The following is a 20,874-nucleotide window of genomic DNA, read 5'->3' on the forward strand; positions in this document are numbered from 1 at the left end:
TGCAAACGCCTGCACAGGGCCCCCTTGCCTGCATATTTGCAGTTTGGCTATGAGGGCTCAGGCCCTTCAGAATCCCAGTGCCCACCTCTAAACTCCCCTCCAACACAGGAAATCAGACTCTGCTCACACACCTGTTGACCTGGAGCTCGCTACCTCAGTGATCAGAAAGTCCTCCCAGAGGCACCCGAGGAGCCAGCTCGGCCCCCATCCCCTGCCCCAGGCAAACGGGAGTTACCTCCTCTCCAGGGATAAACAGCCTCTCCCATCAGACACTGCCAAAGAGGCGTTCCCTTGCTCAGAGCCTCGAGCCTCAGTGAGAGGCAGCAGGACCTTGGAGCCAGCCTGCCTGCATTTGAACTTTGGTTAAACCAACTAATGGTTACTCGCTTCACCTCTGGGGGCCTCAGTTCCCCATGAAGACATGGCAGGACTGTTTCAGGCTCCCAGGCCTTCCAGATATTTCTCTTGTACTGTTCTCACCCCATGCTAGGCCGGGAACCCCAGGGCCCGGTTCCTTCTCCTCTGGACCTCCCTTAGTCCACCTGGAGTTCCTTTCTTCCTGGGTCTGGGGGACACAGTGGGTTCCGACCCTCCTGCCACCCCCGAGTCTTCCCGCTCTGCCTCCTGGGGGTTGTTACCTCTGACGAAGGCTCACCTTGCTGACACCACCACTGAGTCCCCAGGACAGCTGCTAAGACATGAGCCTTATGCCTCAAGGCCCAGGTCCTGAAATCCAGAAATCCTGGCATTCTGGTCCTCCCACGCTGAGCCCGCAGGCACTACCCACCTCACAGTTCTGCAGGCCGGCCATGGTGTGGCCGGGGCCCCGAAGGCAGTCAGCTCCCTGCACTGCAGCTGCTGGGGCCTCCCTCCACTGCCCACTTGCGTTCTGAATCCCCAAAGGCCTCTCCACTCACTGCTTTCTCTGTTTAGAATGCTCATTTCCCTCTCCCTTCATCTATTTCTAGCAAGTTCCTACTCATCCTTCAAAACCCAAGCCCAATATCCCATTTGGTGGGAAGCCCTTTCCCAGATTTCTCCCCCCCCCCAAGCTGCTGACACGAAACACCTCTCTCCCTCCACTATACCACTCTCAAACCTTGTGTGGCCCATCCAGTGACGGGGACCTGGGGTTGGGGCTACCCAAAGAGTGTGGGGTTGGGGGAAAGGGTCTGCAGGTAAAAGGGAAAGACAGATGTCTCTGCTGGAAGCTCTGATTAGGGGCACAACTAGGCCTCCCAACTCCTGCTTCCTCCCTCAGGCTTGTTTTCCAGTCACTCAACAACTGGAAAAACTGCCAGGCCTAACTTTTATTTGCACAGAAATGACCAAGGGCCACAAATCCAAGCTGAGGGGCAGTGCTGGGGGCACCCGAGGAGGACATGTGAGCAGCCAGGACATGGAGATGGAGCGGATCCCAACATCAGCTCCCAGGGAAATCGAAGTCAAGTTCAGTTCCTCTAGGCTACTGGTGTGGAGCTTCCCTGCTGCAGGCAGGAGTCAGGGCAGGGCCATGGCAGGAGGCCCCACCCACCAGCCTTTGGAAGTTCTTCCTGCTATCTGACTTAAGTCTGCACGCTGCAATTCCATCCCAACTCTGGATCGGTCTTCTCTGGTTCCTGGGGACTTGGGGCGCTCCGCCTACTGCCTCCTGGTCTCCCCTCAGGTTCTGGCCCAGTAACTCCCCTGGGGTCACACAGCAAGGCTTCCGCAGAGGGAGCTGGAGAGGCCAGGTCAGAGCAGTGTGATCTCGCTGGGAGGCAGCGTGAGCCTCTTCTCCCGGGCACTGAGCAGGTTCTCCACATGCACGGCCACCACTCGACACAGCTCCAGGCCCTGCAAGAGACAGAGTCCACACCCTCCTGACACTTCCCAACCTTCACCTGGGGTGAGCCACCTCTCTCGTCCTCAACTCCCCCAGGGCCCTGGGAGGAGCAGGTGGAAGCGGAATGCTGGGTTACAGGCAGAGGGGTGAGCAGGTGCATCTGTGGGCTCTGCTGCATGTGACCTGTGACCACACGTCTCTGAGCCTCAGTGGCCTCACCTGTGGGATCTCAGTTTACCAGGGCCTGCCTCACAGGGCTGTGGTGAAGATGCCATGAGAGTCTACACATAAACCCTTGAGATTTAAAAAATATTAGTCCCCAATACCTCCATTAAAAAAAAAAAGTCCCATCAATAAGTGGTTTCTAACTATGTGTTGCCATGGTTACCACCTGATACCCACAGCCTAGAATAAGCTGTGATCCAACCTCAGGGCTCCTGCCTGGGGTAGGGGGTGGGGGCAGGCAGTGGGGAACTGGGGAAAATCAGCCTGTGAGAATGGTTCTCAGACCACGGCCAGTGTTGGAGCCCCCCAGGAATTTCCGGGGGCTGGGGGGCTGCTCTGAGAGGGCAGAAATAATGAGGACAGCGCTTCCTGGGCAGCAGCCATGCACCAGGCATTGTGCCGAGGCCTCCCGTGTCCTGTCCCTCTTGGTCCCCACAGTGTCCCTCTGAGGCAGATGCTCTGAGAACCCCCTCCACCAGTGAAGAAACTGAGGCTAGAGCCGTGCAGCCCCAGACCTCACAGCTGGCAGATGGTGGGGCTTGAACCCAAGGCCACACTCTGAAGTGCTCTTTGCTGAGGTCAGCATATAGCGATGCTCGCTGGCTACATGTTGGAAGAACTAGTAAATTAATGAACTAATAGATAAATGTGTCCTCCATACACATGTGCCCGAGGCAGAACAGAGTCGGCAGCATAAAAAGGTGAGGGAGGTGGGCGCTGCAAAGGCCTCCTCCTCCTGCATCCATCCATCTGTCCCTCCATCTGTCCGCCCACTCGAGCCTCTGCTACGTGCTGGGCACTGTGCTATGGACACAATGTGGACAAGGTGGGCACAGCCCTGCTCTCTTGGGGCTGACATTCTAGTGGGGAGACAGAGACATGGGAACACATAACTAAGTGGTTTCCAAGCCAGAAGGGGGCTCCTGAGGCAGAGAGAGTGGTTAGCAAGGAGAAGGGTCGGGGAGGCTTCTAGAAGGAGGGGATGCCTGTGCTGAAACCCAAATAAAGGGAGGGAGAGAGGGAGCCCCATGATGCCAGGGAAGAGCAGCCCAGGGCCAGGGGACAGCGAGTGCATGGGGTCTAGGGCAGGGATGGGGGCAAGCGAGCCAAGGGGAGAGGGTGAGTGGCGGCCACAGTGGTAGGAAGAGAGGGGCAAGGAGGGGAAGGGCTCCGGGGTTGGGGGAGGTAAGTGTAGAGCCTGTTGGTCTCCAAGGGTGATGCTGAGGGGGTCAGGGCAGGAGACAGAAATATGGGGGTGGTGTCTCAGCAGAGCTGGCTTTGGAAGCCTCGGAGCCAGGGAGGGTGCTGAGGGAGAGGGTGAGACACAGCAACGGTTAAAAGGTCTGTCCAAGGGAGGGGTCCGGAAAAGGAGCCCAAGCAGCAGCGGACAGGCGGGCTCGAGGTGGCGGGTCCGCTGCGTGGGAGCTCAGAGTGGGGGTTCTGGGCAGCAGGCTGAGCCACAGGAAAGGCTGAGATTGGGGTGACCCCAGCAGGAGCAGGACTGGGGTGCAGTGGGAAGCGGACTGGTCCCCAGTGGTGGGTTCTCTAAGGGGCACAGGGGCCTGAGGGGCCCTGTTCTGGCCTGTCCCTCAGAGGTGGGCTGGGTAGATGGAGCCCTTCTCTCCTGCCAGCGGGTAGCAGCCCCTCCAAGACAGGCCCTGGTGTGGGCAGTGGTCCTGGGCCCAGACCTTGAGGGGGTATGGGGGGCTGGCCAGGGCAGACGTGGGGGCCTAGCACTGATTCTGTCCCTTCTCTGGACCTCCATCCCCTCTCTCCAAGGGGGTGAGAACTCTGGTCCTGCCCCATCCCTGAGGGCTGGGAGAACTGGACTTGCCTGACCCAGAGGTTGGCCATAGCATTTAAGGTGCAGACACAGTTGCTGCAAATATGAGGAGGCACAGAGCATGTGGGCCTCAGTTTCCCTGTCACCTGGGGACCCTGCTCGCCACACCCTCGATCCCAGGCCCCACAATCCACCCTCTGAGCCTCAGCCCAGGTGAACGTCCTCAAATTCCCTGCGTCCCTGCCCTCTCACCAACCTTCTATGGCTCCCGAGTGCCCTCAGGGGGAAGCCCCAGATTCTCAGCTTTATATTCAAGGCCCCTCAAGACCTCCCCTGCCCCTGTTCTCACTATTCTGCAAACAACCTGGGTCCTCCCCTTCCCATGATCCCACCGCCAAGATGCTTCCGTGGGAGGCTGCCCTAATGACCCGCAGTTCTGTGCGGTGTTGGGTTGGTTCTGTCCCCTGCAGTGGCCTGGGTGCTCCCTGGGGTGCGACCAGGACCTGACCTGTCTCAGAGCCAGGCCCAAAGAAGAGCCTGATGAATGGAATGAGGGAGTGAGGGGGCTGGGTGACCCACCTGCTCCAGCTGCAGCTGCATGGTACGCTGGGCAGCCACGTCCCCCAGTGCGATCTCCACGTAGGGGTAGCTGGAGCTGGCCGTGGGTCGCTGGGTCCACGTCGACTGGATCTCCTTCAGGGGGAACTTCACTATCAGCTCCTGGGGGCATTGGGACACACAGGCTTGTGGGTGGGACAGTCCTGCCCACCCACACCCTCTCCTGGAGATCAGAGCAGCAGGAGGCAGAACACGCCAGTCTGAGTACTCGTTCCCCCGTGACCTGCTGTGTGACCTGGAGCAAGTGGCTTTACCTCTCTGGACCAGTTTCTCACCTGTGAAACTGATTCCACAAACGCTGCTGCATGCATGTGTAGCATGCCAAGCACTGTTCTAAATACTTGGGACCCAGAGGTTCAGGACACGCCAGTGGCGCCCTGACTTTCACATCGAAGCTGCTTCTCAGCACCTGCCCCTCTTAGTCTGGGGCTCCTTCTGGTCCCAGGAGCAAACGCAGAGCACACGGGGTGAGTGCGGGAGCTGCACGTCTCACCCTCCCAGGGCTCAGGGGTGAGGAGGGGGACGGCACCAGGCTGACACCACTCACATGGGTCTCGGTGCTGAGGAAGCTGAGGCCGTTCTGGTTGACGGCCAGGATGCAGGGGGCCGGCACGGCCAGGCTACTGCAGCTCTGGACGAAGAAGAAGGAGGAGCCAAACGTGGGTGAGGCACTGAGGAGGCCTGGTGGGGGGAGCAGGTGACCAGGGCTCCTCAGGGATGGCCAGGGCCCAGCCCTGCAGCCCGAGTCCTCCCTCAGCTGCATCCAGCACACCAGCCCCCAGGCCGGGTTCCCTCCTATCCAGCATCCCACCTTAGCTGCCCTCCATCCCAGCCCAGCTGCCTTTTCCTGGCCATCTGCCCAGGGCCACCTGGACCTCAGTGGGGCCTTAGACAGCACCGAAAATGGCTTCGTACAAAGAAAAAGGTGCGTCCATCCCCACCCTGCCCAGCAAAGCCCCCCATGATTCTCCCCCAGCCCTGGATTCTTACCCAGAAACTGGGCGCGGGCCTGGTGGGGGCTAAGTGCCTGCGTCTGCTGCCGATACTGGCTGACCAGGCTTTGCCAAGTGGAGCCGGCTGTGGTGTGGTAGAGCCGGGCCGGGATGTACTCCTGGACCTCCCGCCTGGAGGAGGGGAGAGCCAGCCTGAGTGCAGTTGAGGGTTGTGCAAAACCTGCACAGCTGAACGCTGGGGCATGTGGACAGGGTGAAGGTGGGTGAGCGCAGCACTGAGCATACAGAAGGCGCTCAATAACCGCTGGTGGGACCACTAGGCCCTGTTTGTGGAGGGAACGTAGGCTCTGAAAAGGTAATCGACTAGTCCAGGGTCACATGGTGATTGAGTGAGGCTGAGGCCTGAACCCAAGGTGGCTTCGTCCTTTGCAGCCTTGGCCCAGGGAGAAGCCCAGGCCAGAAAGGTGAGTCGAGCACGGTGGGGTAAACAGCAAAGCCACCACGCGCGGCTGGGCAGAGCAGGGGCAGAGAGCACGGGCTCCAGGCTGGCCCCCAGCGCCATCACCCCCGCCTGTCCCATTCTCCCAACACGTGTGCTGAAAGCTTTTTATCTAAACTTGCCATGCACTCAGTACCAGCCGGAAGGCACCTGCTATGCCCAGAGGTGGGGGCCTAGCTCACATGGCGAGCTGGGGACGTAGGCCCATCCCGGCCAGGCCTTCAGGGCAGCAGGGCGGGGGGTGGGGGGCGCTGGCAGGCGGGCGGGTGCTCACACGGTGGGCAGGTAGAAGTGGTCCTTGGCCCGGTGCTGCAGCGCAGCCAGCTTGGACACCTGCTGCAGCTGCTGCTCGCTGGGCCGGCCGGCTGGCACACTGCTGAAGAGGCCCTTCAGGTAGTCGGGCAGCACCTGTGGGGCAGCATGCAGGTCGGGGGCTGCAGGCAGGCCTCTGCTCACGCCTCCACCCAGGGTAGGCACACACACAGACATTTAACGGCGCCAGTCCCACTCGCTTCGGGGGGTGGGTAGCCCGTCACTTTCCCGGGCTTCGGGGAACACTGGCACAGGCATGTGAGGCTGGGCTGTGGGGCTGTGGCCTGGAAGCCACGTGGGAGTTCCCACAAGACCGGGGAAGAGCCAGCACTCACACTGCTGTGTGCAGGACTTGGGGGCCGCATCTCAACACGTCCCCAGGGGGCTGCTGGCCCACAGGCTGTGAGAGCTAAGTGACTGTATTTGGACTCAGAATTGCTGAAGCTTTGGCACCAGATTCAGAGAAACACGCGCTCTCTGTCCAAGCACATCCACAAATGTCAGTGCAGGAGGGAGAACCAGATTTTGTAAACTCCATGACCCTGACCTAGAGGACCGAGTCTCAAAGGGGAGTGACCTCAAGACAAACATGATGTGGCCACGCAAAGCCTTTGAGCAAGGGACAGGCCGAGCTCAGCGCAGGAGGGGAACAGGAGGAAGGAGGTCAGAGGGCCTCATGGAGAGATGCCATCCGGGCAGCCTCACCGGGAGGACTCAGAGAAGCGGAGACACCGGAGGGGCAGGCCGGATGGAGCGATGCCTTGCGGAGGCCTGCTTATTAGCAAGTGAGGGCCACGGCGGCATTGGACAGCTCCGCGACCAGGCAGGGAGCACAGGCCTCGGTGTAGAAGTGTCAGCGAGGCCTGAACCGCGAAGGCCTCAAATATCAAAGCTGCGGGGTCACAGGCCCAGGGGAGCCTGGAAGGTCCCAGAGCCTCCGAGCAGCCCAGGAGCTGACCTGGTTGTAGTGCATGGTCACGTATAGCTCATTCTCGAACTTGAGTGGCTGATCCCAGAGCACACGCCGGAACCACAGCATGTAGCCACCATCCACCTGCTCCATCTCTGAGGCCACGTCCAGGATATAGGCGCGGCGGCTAAGCGGGCACACGTGCTGGCCTGTGGGGAGCCAGGACGGCTGGTGGGGACACGCATGTCAGGACCCTCCCCGCTCTGGGACACGGCGACCTCGGTAATGGAGCGCACGCTTGTGGGACAGGCGCCCTGTTTGTGGACGTTGATGACACAGGTGGGGATAACACCAACTCAAAGCTGTGGCCCACCCAGTCCTGGGGACGCGCCCCAGCCCACACACAGAGAAGGCCCAGCCCCTTTCTGGAGCAGGCTGGGGACAAGGACAAGCACAACAGGCCTCACTCAGGAGACCCAGTGGGTGCCTCTCTGCAGGCGTCCTTCGGGGGGACGGGGAGCACGGGGGTCCGGCACTGAGTGGGTCTCAGCCTGCACGAGAGGCTTCAGTGTTTACCTCCTGCACTGACACTCCTGCTCCCCACCCCACACCTTCGGTAAGATTTTACCAAAAAGGGGGTGGCAGGGTAATACACATCCTCAGACTGGCCATACTGTCCGGGTCCAAATCCCAACTGTGTGGCCTTGGGTGAGCCACGGCCCCTGTGGCGGGCTGAGTAACGGCCCCTCCCCAAAGATGCCGGCGCCCTCATCCCCAGAACCTGCGAACGTGCTGCCTCGTGGCAGAAGGGACTGGAAGGTGACTAAGTGAAGGACCTTGGGATGGGGAGAGTATCCCGGGTCACCCAGGTGGACCCAGTGTGGTCTCAAGGATCCTTGTGAGAGGGAGTCAGGGAGAACAAAGAGCGGGATACAGGAAGGCGCTGCACTTCTGGCTCTGAGGGTGGGGGAGGCGCCCCGAGCCAAGGCATGGGGCAGCCTCCAGAAGCTGCAAAAGGCCGGGAAACAGACCCCTTCCTAGAGCCTCCAGGAGCCAGCCCTGAGGACACTGATCTCCGGACTCTGACCTTCAGAACCGTAAGGATGATAAACGTGTGTTGTTATGAGGCACTAAGCATGAGGTGATTTGTTTTGGCAGGAGCAACAGGAGACGAACACCGCCTCCCTGGGCCTCAGTGTTCCCATCTGCTAGCGGGAAGAGTGAGTCTCATCTCGCAGCGCTGTGGTGGGGATGAAGTCAGGTTACAGGATTAGGGACTTCCACCCGTGCCTGGGACAGAGCATCTGCTCCATAAATTCTGTTATTTGGACCATTTTGTTACCACCTTCCCCTGCCCTGTGTCTTGGCTGGACGTCGGGCAAGCAGGGCCGAGTGCATGCGGCTCAGAGCTGAGGCAGCCACAGGCTAGCTGCAGGAGGTGGGTGGAGCTGACCAGCTGGTGGCAGGGCCAGGGTCTCAGGCTGCAGGTGGAAAGGGTTTGGTGACACTGAGCAGGGCCTGGTGAGACCAGGGCAGGTGGGGGGCTCTGATGGCCACTATGAGGCATAAGAGGCAGGAAAAAGAATTTGTGCTCGTGGGCTCCAGGAGTGGCATGAAGGGAAGCACTGAGCAGGCCCCAAGGGGCAGAGAGAGGTCCAGAGAGGGCCCTGTCTTCCACGAGCTCGCAGCCTGCTAGGCCAGACAAACACAGAAAACGAAGCAGGGGGGACAGATGGGCGGACGCAGGGCTGGGGGTGCTCGGTGCACGGAGAGGCCCCTCCACGTGGGCCGAGGGGCTTCCTAGGGGAAGGGGCATCTGGCCTGGGCCTTACAGGTGGAGTGGGGGCGTGAGCCCGGCACGCCCCGTCCTTTGGCCACTCACCTCGGTTGGTGACAACAAAGATGACATACTCATCGAAGGCCTTGGGGCGCGTCAGAGCCATCTCAGCACAGATCTCCTCCACCACATCCAGGGCCACCTGCGGGGAGGGAAGAGGGAGGCTGCCCCTGAGCCCACCCAAGCACCCTGCAGAGGCCAGGGTCCCGGCAGCCTCTGGGAGTTGGCCTCTCGCAGGGAAGGGGCCCAGCTTTTGGTGTCTGAGAGACTCAGGTTGGGAGCCGGCCGTCGTCTCTGATCTGCAGTGTGACCCGGCGCTGGAGGCCCCACCTCCCCAAGGCTCCTTCTGCTCCTCTGAGAATAAATCCTGCCCTGCAGGGCTGTGGGGGAGCTGGGGGAACTGAGCACCCTGGGGCCAGCCCTGGAGAGACGGAGGGGTGGAGGGTATGCCCGCTGGAGGCGTCCCCTCACTTACGGTGCATGTTTTGATTTTGAGATGGCGCTCGAGGCCTCCGGGGAGAAGAAAGAGCTGCCTCTTGGAACTACGGCCCGCCTGGACAGGAAGGAGAGGGAAGACGGGAAGACGGGACGGGTTGGGCCCCGGGATCTGAGCCAGCCGCTGTCCCTGCCGCAGGAGGCCCCGGCCAGGCGCAGGCACGCACCGGCTCACGTTTACACGGGGCCTGGCACGCAACGGGGTGCCTGGGGGGCTGTCTCTCTCGACCCCCACCCCAACTCACCAACATGGCCCGGAGCTCCATGCTGCTTGGGAGCTCGCGGCGGCCACCAAAGCGCAGGGTTTTCTGTAGGTTCTGCTCACAGGCCTTGGCGATCCCTGCAGAGACAGGAGTCAGCGCCTCATCCAGGGTGGGCAGCGGAGGAAGGGGCTCCTCTGGCCCCAGCCCTGAGCCCACTGGGGTGGGTGTTTGCTCCCCCTTCAGTGGCTAAGGAGGCAGTTCAGACGGCAGTGATTTGCCCAAGATCAGGAGCCAGAGTATAAAAGCTGGATTCGAACCAACGTCCCACGTGCTTAAGGCCTGCACGCTCCCTGCAACAGGCTGTGTGGCTGTGGTGGTGCGGCTGTGCCCCGCCAGCTGGGACCCTCACTACCCCCCACCTTACCCAGGGGCCCGTGCAGAAGACCCTCCATCTGTTTCCCTGTGTCTCCGGCTACGCACGTGCTCTGGGCACGTGCTGCTGCCATCCCTGGAGCTGAGTCTCTGCACCTCTGAGTCCAGGCAAGTTTGTTAACTGAGTCAGAGGAGGACTCAGAGGCAGAGAGAGTGAGCGCCCTGTCTCCACCATGGCTGCTGTGGTGGCCACAGGGGCCCTGGCCTCTTTCTCAGGGGGACCCAGGGGTCTCTCTGGAAACAAGGCGGTGGGTGAGGCTGAGGAGTGACCCCTTTCCCTGGACTCCAATGGGAAAAGGCCGAGGCCCTGACACAATCCTTGGGAGTTCCCCGCCTGGACCCACTCGAGACCCTTGCTGTTTCCGGAAGACCCAAGGAAGCAGGGCCTTGCCACCCACTGTCCTCCTCTCCCACATGCCACACATCTCCACCTCTGGGCCTTTACTCCTGCTACTCAGCCCACCTAGAAACCCCTCCCATGTGCTCACTACCCAGAGCAATACCTCCTCCAGGAAGCCTCCCCTGATATGCCATCCTGCCCGTTAGGTCACCCCATAGGACCTCCCCAAGTGTCTGGGGAGTGGACTGATACCAGTAAACATTGCCCAGCCACCTGCCATCTGCCCTTGGCCCTAGTCCCTCCTTGCTGGCCCCTCACCCTGGAAGGGCAGGCCTGGGATCCGGCTCACATCTTGGAGAAAGCGAACGAGGTGTGGCTGGAGGACCTCGGAGCAGCTGTGGTAGGCAGCCACGATGTACAGCAGCCTCCAGCCCCGCTGGCAGCTGTCCCTGTGAGGACACACAGGGGCTTCGTCGCAGGTGGCCACTGCACTACACTGCCATGCCAGGGGTCTCCTGCGACTGGGCTGGAGGCCTCTGGCTCTCAAGCAGCTCCTGTCTTCTGAGGATGCCCCTCCCTGCCCTGTGAGAGCAGGGTGGATGGGTCCCAGAGCCAGGCAGAAGGTGTGTTCTATTGGGAGTCCAGGGTGGGAGGTGGGGAGGGACAGGGATGAGGCTGGTGGTATGAACAATGTGCACAAAGAAGCCAGCCTTCTCTGGCTGGAGAGGCTGCTGAGTGAAGGTCCTTGAAGGAGGAGCCAGGGAGACCTTGTGCAGAGGTAGTGACAGGTAAGGCCGGGTGAGAAGGGCAGGAGGATGCGCTGAGTGGTTCTGAAATTCCTGGGGAACGAGAGCAAGTGGACAGGAGGGTGGCCCAGGGGTAACAAGAGCAGCACACATTTTGGGTCCCTGCCATGTGCTGGTCATGTGTGAGACATGGAAGTTCACCTTCGAGCTGCCCTAGAGTGAGGGTTTCACTTGTAGGGACCTCTGGTGTCTGCAGACAGCACTTGGGCTTCCTTTGGGAAACCACCCACCCCTCCCCAGCTCCCTGTGGTTTGGAGCTGGGTACCACAGCCAGTAATGGCCAATGAGAACACTGCAGCCCCTGGCCACTGTGATTGGTTTAGAGATGGGCATGGGAGCCAGGTCTGGCCAATTAAAGTTCAGCTTCCCTCTGGCTATGGTGATTGGTTTGGGGACAGGAACATGACCCAGGTCTAGTCAGTCAGAGCTCTTTATCCTCCAACCATTGTGGCTGGCTCAGCATGTGACCAAGTCAGGCCAGGAAGACTGGACTTGGGCATTTCTGTTGCAAATATTGGGTCAGTCTTGCTCTCCCTGGGATTGCTGAGCTGAGAAATGTCTCTCTAGAGCTACCATTTTGCCAATCTATGGAATATATTGCTTGGAAATGATATCAACACGGAGGAAAGCATGGATAGGATTTAGGGAAATTCTGCTTTCTGATGACCCTGGATCCAGCTATGCCTGAAGTCCCATTACCTGAACCCTCTTTTGCTTAAACCAGCTAGAATAGGGTTTCTGTCACTTGCAGCCAAGAACCTGGACTTATACCTTATCAGTACATTTTACAGACGAGGAAACTTAAGCTCAGAGACCAAAAACGGATTGTCCCAGACCAAGCAATTTCAAATACATGTGCTCTGCCTACTGAGAGAGGAAAAGGATGAAAGGAAGAGAACCGCGGAGGACAGGCTGGGAGGTGGGAGGCTGACCTGGTCCCTCCTGGAGCATGGACACGGTGGGGAAGGGAAGAAGGGAAAGGTGAAGCCCACTCACTGCTTGGTGCTGGTGTTGTCTGTGATCTGCTTCACGACTTGGCAGTAACACTCGTCCCGCATGACCTCGTGGTCCCTGCACAGCTGTAGGAGGGCAGGCCCACGCCACACATAAGAACAGGCTTGGTGTCCCTTCCCCAGGCACCAGAGGGACGCACTCTTCTCTGGGCCACACAAGAAGCTTCCCACCCCAGAGTCCTGCAAGTCTGGCTGACAGATGGGGGAACTGAGTCACAGAGCAGAGAGAGAACTGACCTTCAGGAGGGTGCAAAGCACATCCAGTTCACTCTGGCCTTTCAGCGGGGCATCCCCCATGAACCGCATCACAGCTGGAGGAAACACCTGTCCCACTCAGGCCACCAGAACCCCAGCTGCCCGCCCACCTCAGGGGACCCTGGAGTTGGGCCCCTCCCGGAGAACAGTGGCCAGGGGAGCGGGGGTTCCCCCTCTCTTGAGGGGCCCCACATCTGAGTTGAGGGCAGCAGTGGTGGTGAGCAGAGGTCATACATTGCCGGGTCCCCCCTGGCCACAGCCCCACCCCCACACCTAGAAACATGTCTGTGGCCATCTTGTTGAGGCTGCTGTCGCTGAGCTCGATGAGGGAATCCTGGAGCGGGGTCTGTGGGGGGGAAGGGGCTGGTCAGGAGGGGAGGGGCCTGTGACGGGGGAGGGGCTGGGGGAGGAGGGGAGGGGCCTGTGACAGGGGAGGGGCTGGGTCAGGAGGGGAGGGGCCTGTGACAGAGGAGGGGCTGGGTCAGGAGGGGAGTGCAAGGTAAGCCCATGTGGTGTTTCCTGTTTTAGGACATGAGGGTCCACGCCACCAAAAGGCAGCCAGGCCAGACACTGGGGAAGATGCTGCCCCTGGGAGGAATCCAGGCCCCCAGGGTGCTGAGAGTAGGAAGGAGGGGGTCTCGCTGAGGACAAGGCTGGCCTGGAGGGGCTTTCATATCACCATTTTATCATGGGGAACCTGGGGCCTGGGGCTGGACACCTTGGTGAAACAAAGCATGTCCTCCAAAGTTCTGGATTCCCGACCCTCCTTGGATTTCAGCCTTAGGCCATCCCTGCAACAGGAATGGACGCTTCGGACCTGTCTTGCTCTGAGCCTTTGGCTGCATCCCCTTCTCACGCGTGTACCTGACCCACTGTCAGCCCACTGGGCAGGAAGGCTCAGGAGTGGAGGCCGCAGGCGGGTCTCACCTCTGGGTGGTTTCTCATCCCTCCACCAGAACTGGGGCCTCCCCGCTTGGGCGGCTGCAAGAAGGCCTTCCCCAGGGTGGGGATGAGGGGTGGGGCCACCACTCACTGAGGTCTCCTCTGAGGGTCTCGGAAATACTTCTGGGCGAACACCAGCATTGTGTACGGTGGGAGAGCTAGGCCGTCCTCCCCACGGTCAGCGGAACCAGCCCTGATTGGGGGACCCTGCAAGAGGGCCATCTGTCACAGCCCACCTGGCAGAGCTGACCCAGGGCAACCCCTGGCTGACTGCCAGACCCTCTCAAGCTGCCTCCATTGCTCCCCCATGCCTGGCCCACCGACCTGGCCCCTCACTCCTTTCTCTCCTTCTGCCCTGGCGAGCTGCGAGCCACGGAACCCAGCCCGCATCACTCACCAGGCCCCACCCCTTCCCAGGAGGACTTCACCTGCTGGCCGGCAGAGGCTGGTCCTGCCCACCTTGGCCTGGTCACAACCCTTCCGCTGAACCCCCATCCTCCCTACCCACTGGCCACACCTCCAGTCACCTCTGGTTACATCTTGTGGGTCACACGTCTGCTTGGCCCTACAAGGTCGCCTGGCCGCAGGATGGCCCACCCGGGCTGACCCCCCTCCCCTCCATGCCACAGTCAGGCTGACCCCTTTGCTGTGCCCACCCCTCGGTCTGGCCCTGCGCTCTTACCTCCCTCCTGCGGCCCACCTCCTGTGCAGCAGCAGCCGAGGCCACGGCGGCGGCCACAGCAGCAGCACGGCCCCGGCCTGGCTCGGTGGGCAGCTGTAGAAAGTCAGGGGCGGCTGCAGGCTGCACCAGCTCAGAAGGGAAGCGGCCCACGCGCCCATGGATGGTTCCAAACCTCCAGCCTAGGGGGTGGGGAAGGGCTCTGAGCAGCAGGAGGGGCTCATCTGGGGACTCGGGGCCCAGAGACACCTCTCTGTGAGGCAGGCCTGCCTCGGAGCCAGCTACAGAAGAGGACCCAGGCTCAGCGGAGGGAAGGCCCTCCCTCCCTCAGTGGGACAGGTGGCAGAAAAGAACACAGCGCAGCTCAACCCTCGGAGACCCTTTAGCCAGATGTGCGGGTGAAGGGCTGGGCTGGATCGCCCCCTTGGGAACTGCAGCCAGGCCAGGCCCTTCGGGGCACCAGAACACCCACTGTGCGTCTGCCCTCTTTGGGGTCCCAGGGTGCCCACCGAAGTCGGGGCCTTGACGCCGCAGCTCCTCCAGGTACACGACCTTCTTGCCGACCACGCACCCAGCACTATAGCCTGCAGGCCAGGCTCTGTCAGCATTGTTGGGGAGGCCCCTGCCCCACCTCTCCCTGGGGACCCACCCCGTCCCGCGGCGCTGACCCACTCGAGGAGGCTCCAGGGGCTGCAGGTGAATAATGTCGCCCTTGTGGAAGGCCAGCAGCGCGGGGTCCTCGGGCAGGAAGTTCCTCACAGCCACCACGTAGTCTGAGTCCTGGGTCAGCCAGGGGCCGGGTGAGGGCTGCAGTCCGATCCCCCTACTGCCCCTCCCCCAGCAGCCATTCCTCCTGGATCCATCAGGGAAGGGGACATGCTGGGCCTGACGCAGGGCTATGCCTGCTCCAGGCCTGGGGCTCCTGTTCTACAAGGAGTTAGGGGTGGGGGGACGGTGCCACTGAACCGGGCAGTGCAGCCCCGGCTGAATGGGAGGAATGCCGCTGCCTGCCGTGGAGCCCAGAGGTGCTGGGACACCTTGAGGTGTGAGTACAGGATTCTGGAGGAGCAGGCTGGTGGAAGGGCACCCCGGGTAAGGGCAGAGCCCTGGACAAGCGCACATCCGCGCTTCCTAGGCAGGTGTGGCTGGCACATCCGGGGTGGGAGCGCCCGGTGCTGGGCCCTCGCCCTGCTGGGGGTGTCGGTAGGAGGCCTTAACCTTCTTCAGCTCCAGGATGAAGTCGTCCACCAGGGTCTTGACCTGGTGAGCTCGGGCAGAGAACAGGATGACTTTCTCGCTAGCCAAGTTGAACTCTAGCATGTTCTGGGAGGGGATAGTCACAAACAGGATATCTGCAAAGCTGGGGGAGGGGATGGGGCATGAGGGCAGGACCCTGGGCCAGAGGGGCATGCTCCCCGCAGCCATGCTGCTCCTTCTCCGCTGCCCTGCCCCAGGACCCGGGGAGCTTCCCGGCCTCCAGACCCCTCGTCTGCAGCCGCAGTGCGGTGCCCCACCCTGTGAACCCGCACCTTCCAGCTCCCCCCGATCTTTTGCCTTTTATTTGGTTTTCGTCTCTTAGTTCAACCTTCCAGATTTTGCCCACACAAATCTCTCCCACTCAGTGAGCAAACTGTTTCCATCTTTTAAGGCAAAGAGCTTTTACCTAATTGGTGAGTGAGGCTCTATTCCTGTGCTGTTATACACAGCTGCTGGGAGGGGAGCCGGGGACTCAGGAAGCACCCTTCCCTTCCAGGCTGCATCTGAACCTGGCTGCTCAGAGCTCAGTCGGCCCCCCCGCCCTGCACAGTGAGCTCGGTGAGGGCAGGGCTGCGGTGGTGGGCTCCCAGCTCACCCACTTCCTGGCTGTGTGACCTGAGACAAGCACCCTCCCTCTCTGAGCCTGTTTCCCCACCCCCAAGGTGGGCTTGATTCAAGAGCTTGGTACAACCCGGCACATGGTAGGTCCAGCCATCCCTCAGTATCCAGGGGGTTCCAGGGCCCATCGAGGGCTCCCAAATGCACAGGTGCTCAAGTCCCTAGTACTTGCATATAACTTGCACACGTGCACGCAAATACTTTCAACCACCGAGGTAACTTGTAATCTCTAAACTCAATGTAAATGCTATGTAAATAGTCGCTGGTGCACAGCAGATTCCAATTTTGCTTTTTGGAACTTCATGGAATTGTTTTTCTGAATATTTGCCACCCACGATGGGTTGAATTGTGGATGTGGAACCGCAGATACGGAGGGCCCACTGTACTCAGTCACTGGCTACGGGAAAAGTCGGTGAGGAAACGCTGACGTTCGTGAGCCCAGTGTCTGGCCAGCCCCGCCCCCGCCGTCTGCGGTCACCTGTACGTGCGCAGGACCCGCAGCTGCCCGCTGGCCGTGCGGGTGCCCTTGACCATCCGCAGGAGTTTGATGCCCGTGTGAGACACAGCCAGGATCTGCACCCCGGTGCCCACACTGCCCTGCGGTGGGGAGGAGAGGCATGTGAGGGTCTTCCAGCCTCATCCCTAGAGCCCCTGGGCGGGGAGGGGGTGGGCGGGGCCCGCACCGTGGGCGGGGAGGGGGCGGGGAGGGGGCGCGCACCGTGGCGGGGAAGAGGCGGGAGAAATAGACCTCCCAGCTGTCGCGCGCGGTGCTGACCACGGCCCGCTTCACGCTCTCCGTCACCAGCGGCTGCTGTGTGTCCAGCTGGTTCTGGGCTGAGGGACACAGGTCGGGTCAGGACCTTCTCCCCTCCCCTGCCGACCCACTTTGCAGGGAGGGAGGCTGACATTCAGCAAGAAGGTATCGGACCACTACGCGCCCAGTGTCCACACTGGGAAACTGATGGCCAAAGACAGAAAGACAGCTGGGCCACAGCCAGTCAGGCAGAGCCCAACTCCGACCTGCAGCCCAGCCATGGGAGAGGCCCAGAGTAGAGCAGGGAGGGGCGTCTGGGAGGCAGATGGGGCTGGGAGGCCGCATGGACGTCCCTCCCTCCTCTGTGGTACCAAACAGAGCTTTCATCTTGAGTCTCTCCTCCTCGGAGATGCGCAGGCAGGCCTCGGAGAACGTGTCGTGCAGGATCTGTGGGTGAACCGTGATGCGGGCCGCCCGTGGGACTCCCCCAGTCCGGAACCCAGGCAGGGCTGTTCTAGGGTGACTGGGAACGGGGGTCCCCTCCACACCGCAGGGGGGTCACGTGTGTGAGTCAGACCGCACTTACAGCACGCTCTCCTTTCTCCTTGCCTCCCCAGTCTTAGCTTTCTGATGTACGTGGTGGGGCTTGGGCTGGACCCCCAGGGCCCCGCCCAGCTCAGACCGACTGTGCGTCTGGCTACTACGTGGACTGTGGGTGCGTCGACCCTGTCCACGCTGGGGGACTCGGCAGGATGGCCTCTCATCCTCGCTGTGGTCAGGGACCCCAACTCCAAGGGTGCAGAAGCAGAAGGAGGATCTGCAGACAGCTAGTCTAAGTGCCCACTGCCCTGCTGAATCCTCGGGGCAGAGGGGAAGGAGGCCCTCACCTGTCTGAACAGGAGGTCTAGCTGCACAGGGTGGCTGTAGCTGTCCTTGGGGTAGAACACCTGTGGGGGCGGGGCTCTGGTGAGGACCTCCTGGAAGCCCCTCTCCAGCTGGGCTTGCCTTGACCAGGTCCACTGCCCTACCCACCCCTGCCTGGCTCCAGGCACCTCTTTGCGCAGGAAGATCCGCCAGGGGGCGTCCTGGTAGCCATAGAAGTCGGGGTTGAGGAGGCGGTGCAGCCGTGTCTCCAAGGGGTCCTCGTCGGGCTCCAGGGACCTTGAGGGCAGCGCTGGGGAGGCAGAGCCAGGCAGGAGCGGGCCTGAGCACGCAGGCACACCCAGCCCTTCACCCTACACAGAGACCCAGGGCGTCTGGGCCAAGTGGTGACCGCAGAGACCAGGTGCTGCTGGAGTTGAGTCCTCTGGCAGGTGAGGACACAGCAGACCACTCAGAACGGACAGAGCTCTTGGTGCTGGCAGCCAGGGTGGAAATAAAACTGGGGGACTTAGGGAAGTCTGGGGCTGGGCCCTGAGGGGCCATCAGTGTGGGTGGGTGGAGAGGCCTCTCTGAGGAGGTGACGTTTGAGAACCAAGTGATGAGCAGGGGCCAGGTGAGCATTCTAGGCAGAGGGAACAGCAAGGGCAAAGGCCCTGAGGCAGGAATGAGCTTGGTGTGTCCCAGAAACAGTGAGGAAGAGGGTGTGCTGAGGGAGAGTGGGAGGAGACGAGGTTGGGGAGGATTCCTGGGCCATAGGGAGGAGTCTGGAGTTTACCCCAGGAGCCACAGCAGCCTTGTGGTGGGGACACGATGTGAGCTGATTATTTGCTAGGATCACCATGGCAGTCTTGAAGCAGGGTTAGGGCTCCAACTGTGACACCAGGAGGCCTGGGTTTATATCCCTGGTCTGACACTTTTGAGCTGTGTGATCTCAAGCAAGTGACTTAACCTCTCTGTGCCTGTCTCCCTGCCTGTAACATCTTCAGGCACAAATGGTCCCATGTTGAAGGGTCTTAGTGAGGATTTAGTAAAGCCAGGGTGAGCCTGGCCTGAAATCAGCGTTATGTAAGTGCTGATACAATTACACAAACGTCCACACAGCAGGTCCACATGGGCCCAGACGCGGACACACACGCCACACTCATACAGACCGAGACTCACCTGTGCTCACAATCATACGCTTGGACACCTGCCCTCTTGCCCCCATCCCCCGTCCCAGCCCTTACCTGGAGTAGGCCCCGGGGACTGCCTTGGTGTGCTGGTCACAGGCTTCATCAGGGCCACGGCCTCTCGGGGCACCTGTCCCCACCCGAAAGCAAGTGCTCAGGGGGCAGCAGGGCCACAGCTTACAGGGCAGCTGCATTGGAGGCTCCCCTAGAGGCCCCACTGGCCCCCCGCTCTGCCTGGGCCCCGCCAGACTCTGCCCTCACCAGGGGGCCAGGTGCCGCCGCCGCTTGGCTCATCTGCCTCTTCAGGATCCTCAGGGCCTCCTCGTGGGGGTCTGGCTGCTTCACGAAGACCCTCCTGCCGTCCTTCCTGCTGTGTTGGACACTGAGTCTCCTCCTTCCAGCCACAAACTCTCGCAATAGGGAAGTTCTCCCCCTACCCCCATCACTACAAATGAGGACCCAGAAAGGACCAGAGACAGGCGTGGGCTCACACAGCACAACCTAGACAGCAGTCTGAGCCTCCCTCTGCCCGGCGGACACGTCTGGACCATCTGAGTGAACAGACTCCCTCCCTGAAGTTTGCCGGGGTGGGGGTGCGCTGCTAACCCAGCCGATGGTCACACGGACACTGGGCATGCAGGCCTGCGAGGAGGCCGGGCTGGAGGGCTGGAAGGCTGGAGGGCTGGGGTGGGCAGGCTGACCTGAGAGCCTCGGGCCGGCCTCCCCGGGGCGGCTGCTGGTACTGCCTGATGATGTTCTTGATCTGCTGCGTGGGCTGCGGGAAGTGCTCCGAGTTGAGGGTCGAGGACCGAACCAGCTCTGGGCAGGGTGACGCTGTGGCCAGGCGGGGGACAGGGTGAGGCCTCACTCCCAGCCCCGTCCCAGGAAGCCCCCAGCTGGGATAGGACACTCACTGGTTTCCGGAGAAGCCCTGCCCTGAGCTAGAATGGGGGCAGCCACGGGCTTGGTGGGGAGCCTCGGGGCCTTGGCCAGAGGGGCAGGGGCCGCGGGCTTCGGAGCGGAGCGCAGGAGCACGGGCTTGGCCGGGGGTCCCGTGCCTACGAACTTGGGCCGAGCCTCCAGCGCCAGAGGTTTCTGTGGAGAGCAGCGTGTGAGGTGGGCTTCCTAGGACACACCAGTCTGCTCTCAGGGACCCCAGGTCTGCGCAGGAGGGGCTGTGGGGCTCCTGACTCAGAGAGATACGCAACGCCCGAGGGCAGCCCAGCACTCACCTGGGGGCCAGGCTCACCTCTGGGGGCAAGGGCCTGGGGGCGGGCCTCAGGGGCGGCTGCTGGAACGCCATGGCCTGCAGGGCCATCTCCCGGGCCTGGGGAGAGGCGGTGGCAGTGACCTGGCAGCCGGCTCGGCCCCCACCCCCGGGGAGCCCCCAGGCACTCACCAGCAGCACGGCTTGCTTGTGGATGAAGGCTTGCTGCAGAGCTAACGTGGAGGCGTCCAGGCCTGGAACTATGGGGGCTGGGTCAGGAGGCGTGGATCCAGAGGTGGGGGGGACGGGAGGAATGGGAACTCCTTACCCCCGGCCCCCCACTGGCTCACCCTCTCCCCACTCCCGAGGCTGCCTCTGCTCTAGGTCAGAAGGAGCCCTGAGAACCACAGGGCCCCCTTGCCCGACCCTGGGACCCACCCGGGGGCAGGCACTGACTTGGCTTTGGCTTGGGCTCTGGAGGTCTCCCAGCGGTGCCATTGGTGCTGCTGCTGCTGCCGCCCCCGCCAGGCTGGCTGCCCCCTTTCATGCGACAGGCCACGGCCGTTGGCTTCTCCAGGTCCTGGGGGCAGCAGGTGGCTCAAGTGACCGCCTCAATGCCATGTTCCCCAGGTTCCAAGGCAACAGGCACCCGACACCGCCACCGCCTCCATCCAAGGGCCTCCCCCGGCAGCACCTGCCATGTGCCCAGCCTCTGCACCCGAATCGGTCCTCCCACACCCGCGAGCCCCAGCCCACCCCCTTTCACAGAGGAGTGAACTGAGGTTCAAAGGGGCTGTGCCCTGCTCAGGGCCACACGTCCTGCCATGGAGGGGCTCCTGGGAGTTCCTGGAGTGAGCAAG

The 20,874-nt window shown here is 61.7% G+C and overlaps 1 protein-coding gene across 1 annotated transcript in view; it reads right to left on the bottom strand.

Moving 5' to 3' along the window:
* Positions 1 to 1,734: 1,734 nt before the first annotated feature.
* MYO15A (myosin XVA) overlaps positions 1,735 to 20,874 on the bottom strand; it is a 42,456-nt gene continuing 23,316 nt past the window's right edge. Inside the window, exons 35-65 of the mRNA XM_064494800.1 lie at positions 20,471 to 20,594; positions 20,207 to 20,274; positions 20,057 to 20,134; positions 19,722 to 19,902; positions 19,509 to 19,641; positions 19,069 to 19,174; positions 18,865 to 18,937; positions 17,809 to 17,930; positions 17,644 to 17,703; positions 17,128 to 17,203; positions 16,721 to 16,836; positions 16,481 to 16,599; positions 15,346 to 15,487; positions 14,796 to 14,907; positions 14,637 to 14,711; positions 14,131 to 14,309; positions 13,540 to 13,655; positions 13,225 to 13,297; positions 12,780 to 12,852; positions 12,489 to 12,562; positions 12,235 to 12,317; positions 10,751 to 10,881; positions 9,703 to 9,797; positions 9,438 to 9,515; positions 9,008 to 9,104; positions 7,174 to 7,334; positions 6,178 to 6,311; positions 5,442 to 5,575; positions 4,999 to 5,132; positions 4,413 to 4,553; positions 1,735 to 1,836 (exon numbers count right to left, since the gene is read on the bottom strand). Coding sequence (XP_064350870.1) covers positions 1,735 to 1,836; positions 4,413 to 4,553; positions 4,999 to 5,132; positions 5,442 to 5,575; positions 6,178 to 6,311; positions 7,174 to 7,334; positions 9,008 to 9,104; positions 9,438 to 9,515; positions 9,703 to 9,797; positions 10,751 to 10,881; positions 12,235 to 12,317; positions 12,489 to 12,562; positions 12,780 to 12,852; positions 13,225 to 13,297; positions 13,540 to 13,655; positions 14,131 to 14,309; positions 14,637 to 14,711; positions 14,796 to 14,907; positions 15,346 to 15,487; positions 16,481 to 16,599; positions 16,721 to 16,836; positions 17,128 to 17,203; positions 17,644 to 17,703; positions 17,809 to 17,930; positions 18,865 to 18,937; positions 19,069 to 19,174; positions 19,509 to 19,641; positions 19,722 to 19,902; positions 20,057 to 20,134; positions 20,207 to 20,274; positions 20,471 to 20,594 — 3,390 coding nt within the window. The remainder of the gene's footprint in view (positions 1,837 to 4,412; positions 4,554 to 4,998; positions 5,133 to 5,441; positions 5,576 to 6,177; positions 6,312 to 7,173; positions 7,335 to 9,007; positions 9,105 to 9,437; positions 9,516 to 9,702; positions 9,798 to 10,750; positions 10,882 to 12,234; positions 12,318 to 12,488; positions 12,563 to 12,779; positions 12,853 to 13,224; positions 13,298 to 13,539; positions 13,656 to 14,130; positions 14,310 to 14,636; positions 14,712 to 14,795; positions 14,908 to 15,345; positions 15,488 to 16,480; positions 16,600 to 16,720; positions 16,837 to 17,127; positions 17,204 to 17,643; positions 17,704 to 17,808; positions 17,931 to 18,864; positions 18,938 to 19,068; positions 19,175 to 19,508; positions 19,642 to 19,721; positions 19,903 to 20,056; positions 20,135 to 20,206; positions 20,275 to 20,470; positions 20,595 to 20,874) is intronic.

This window comes from Camelus dromedarius, chromosome 16 (assembly GCF_036321535.1).
Source record: "Camelus dromedarius isolate mCamDro1 chromosome 16, mCamDro1.pat, whole genome shotgun sequence".
NCBI lineage: Eukaryota > Metazoa > Chordata > Mammalia > Artiodactyla > Camelidae > Camelus > Camelus dromedarius.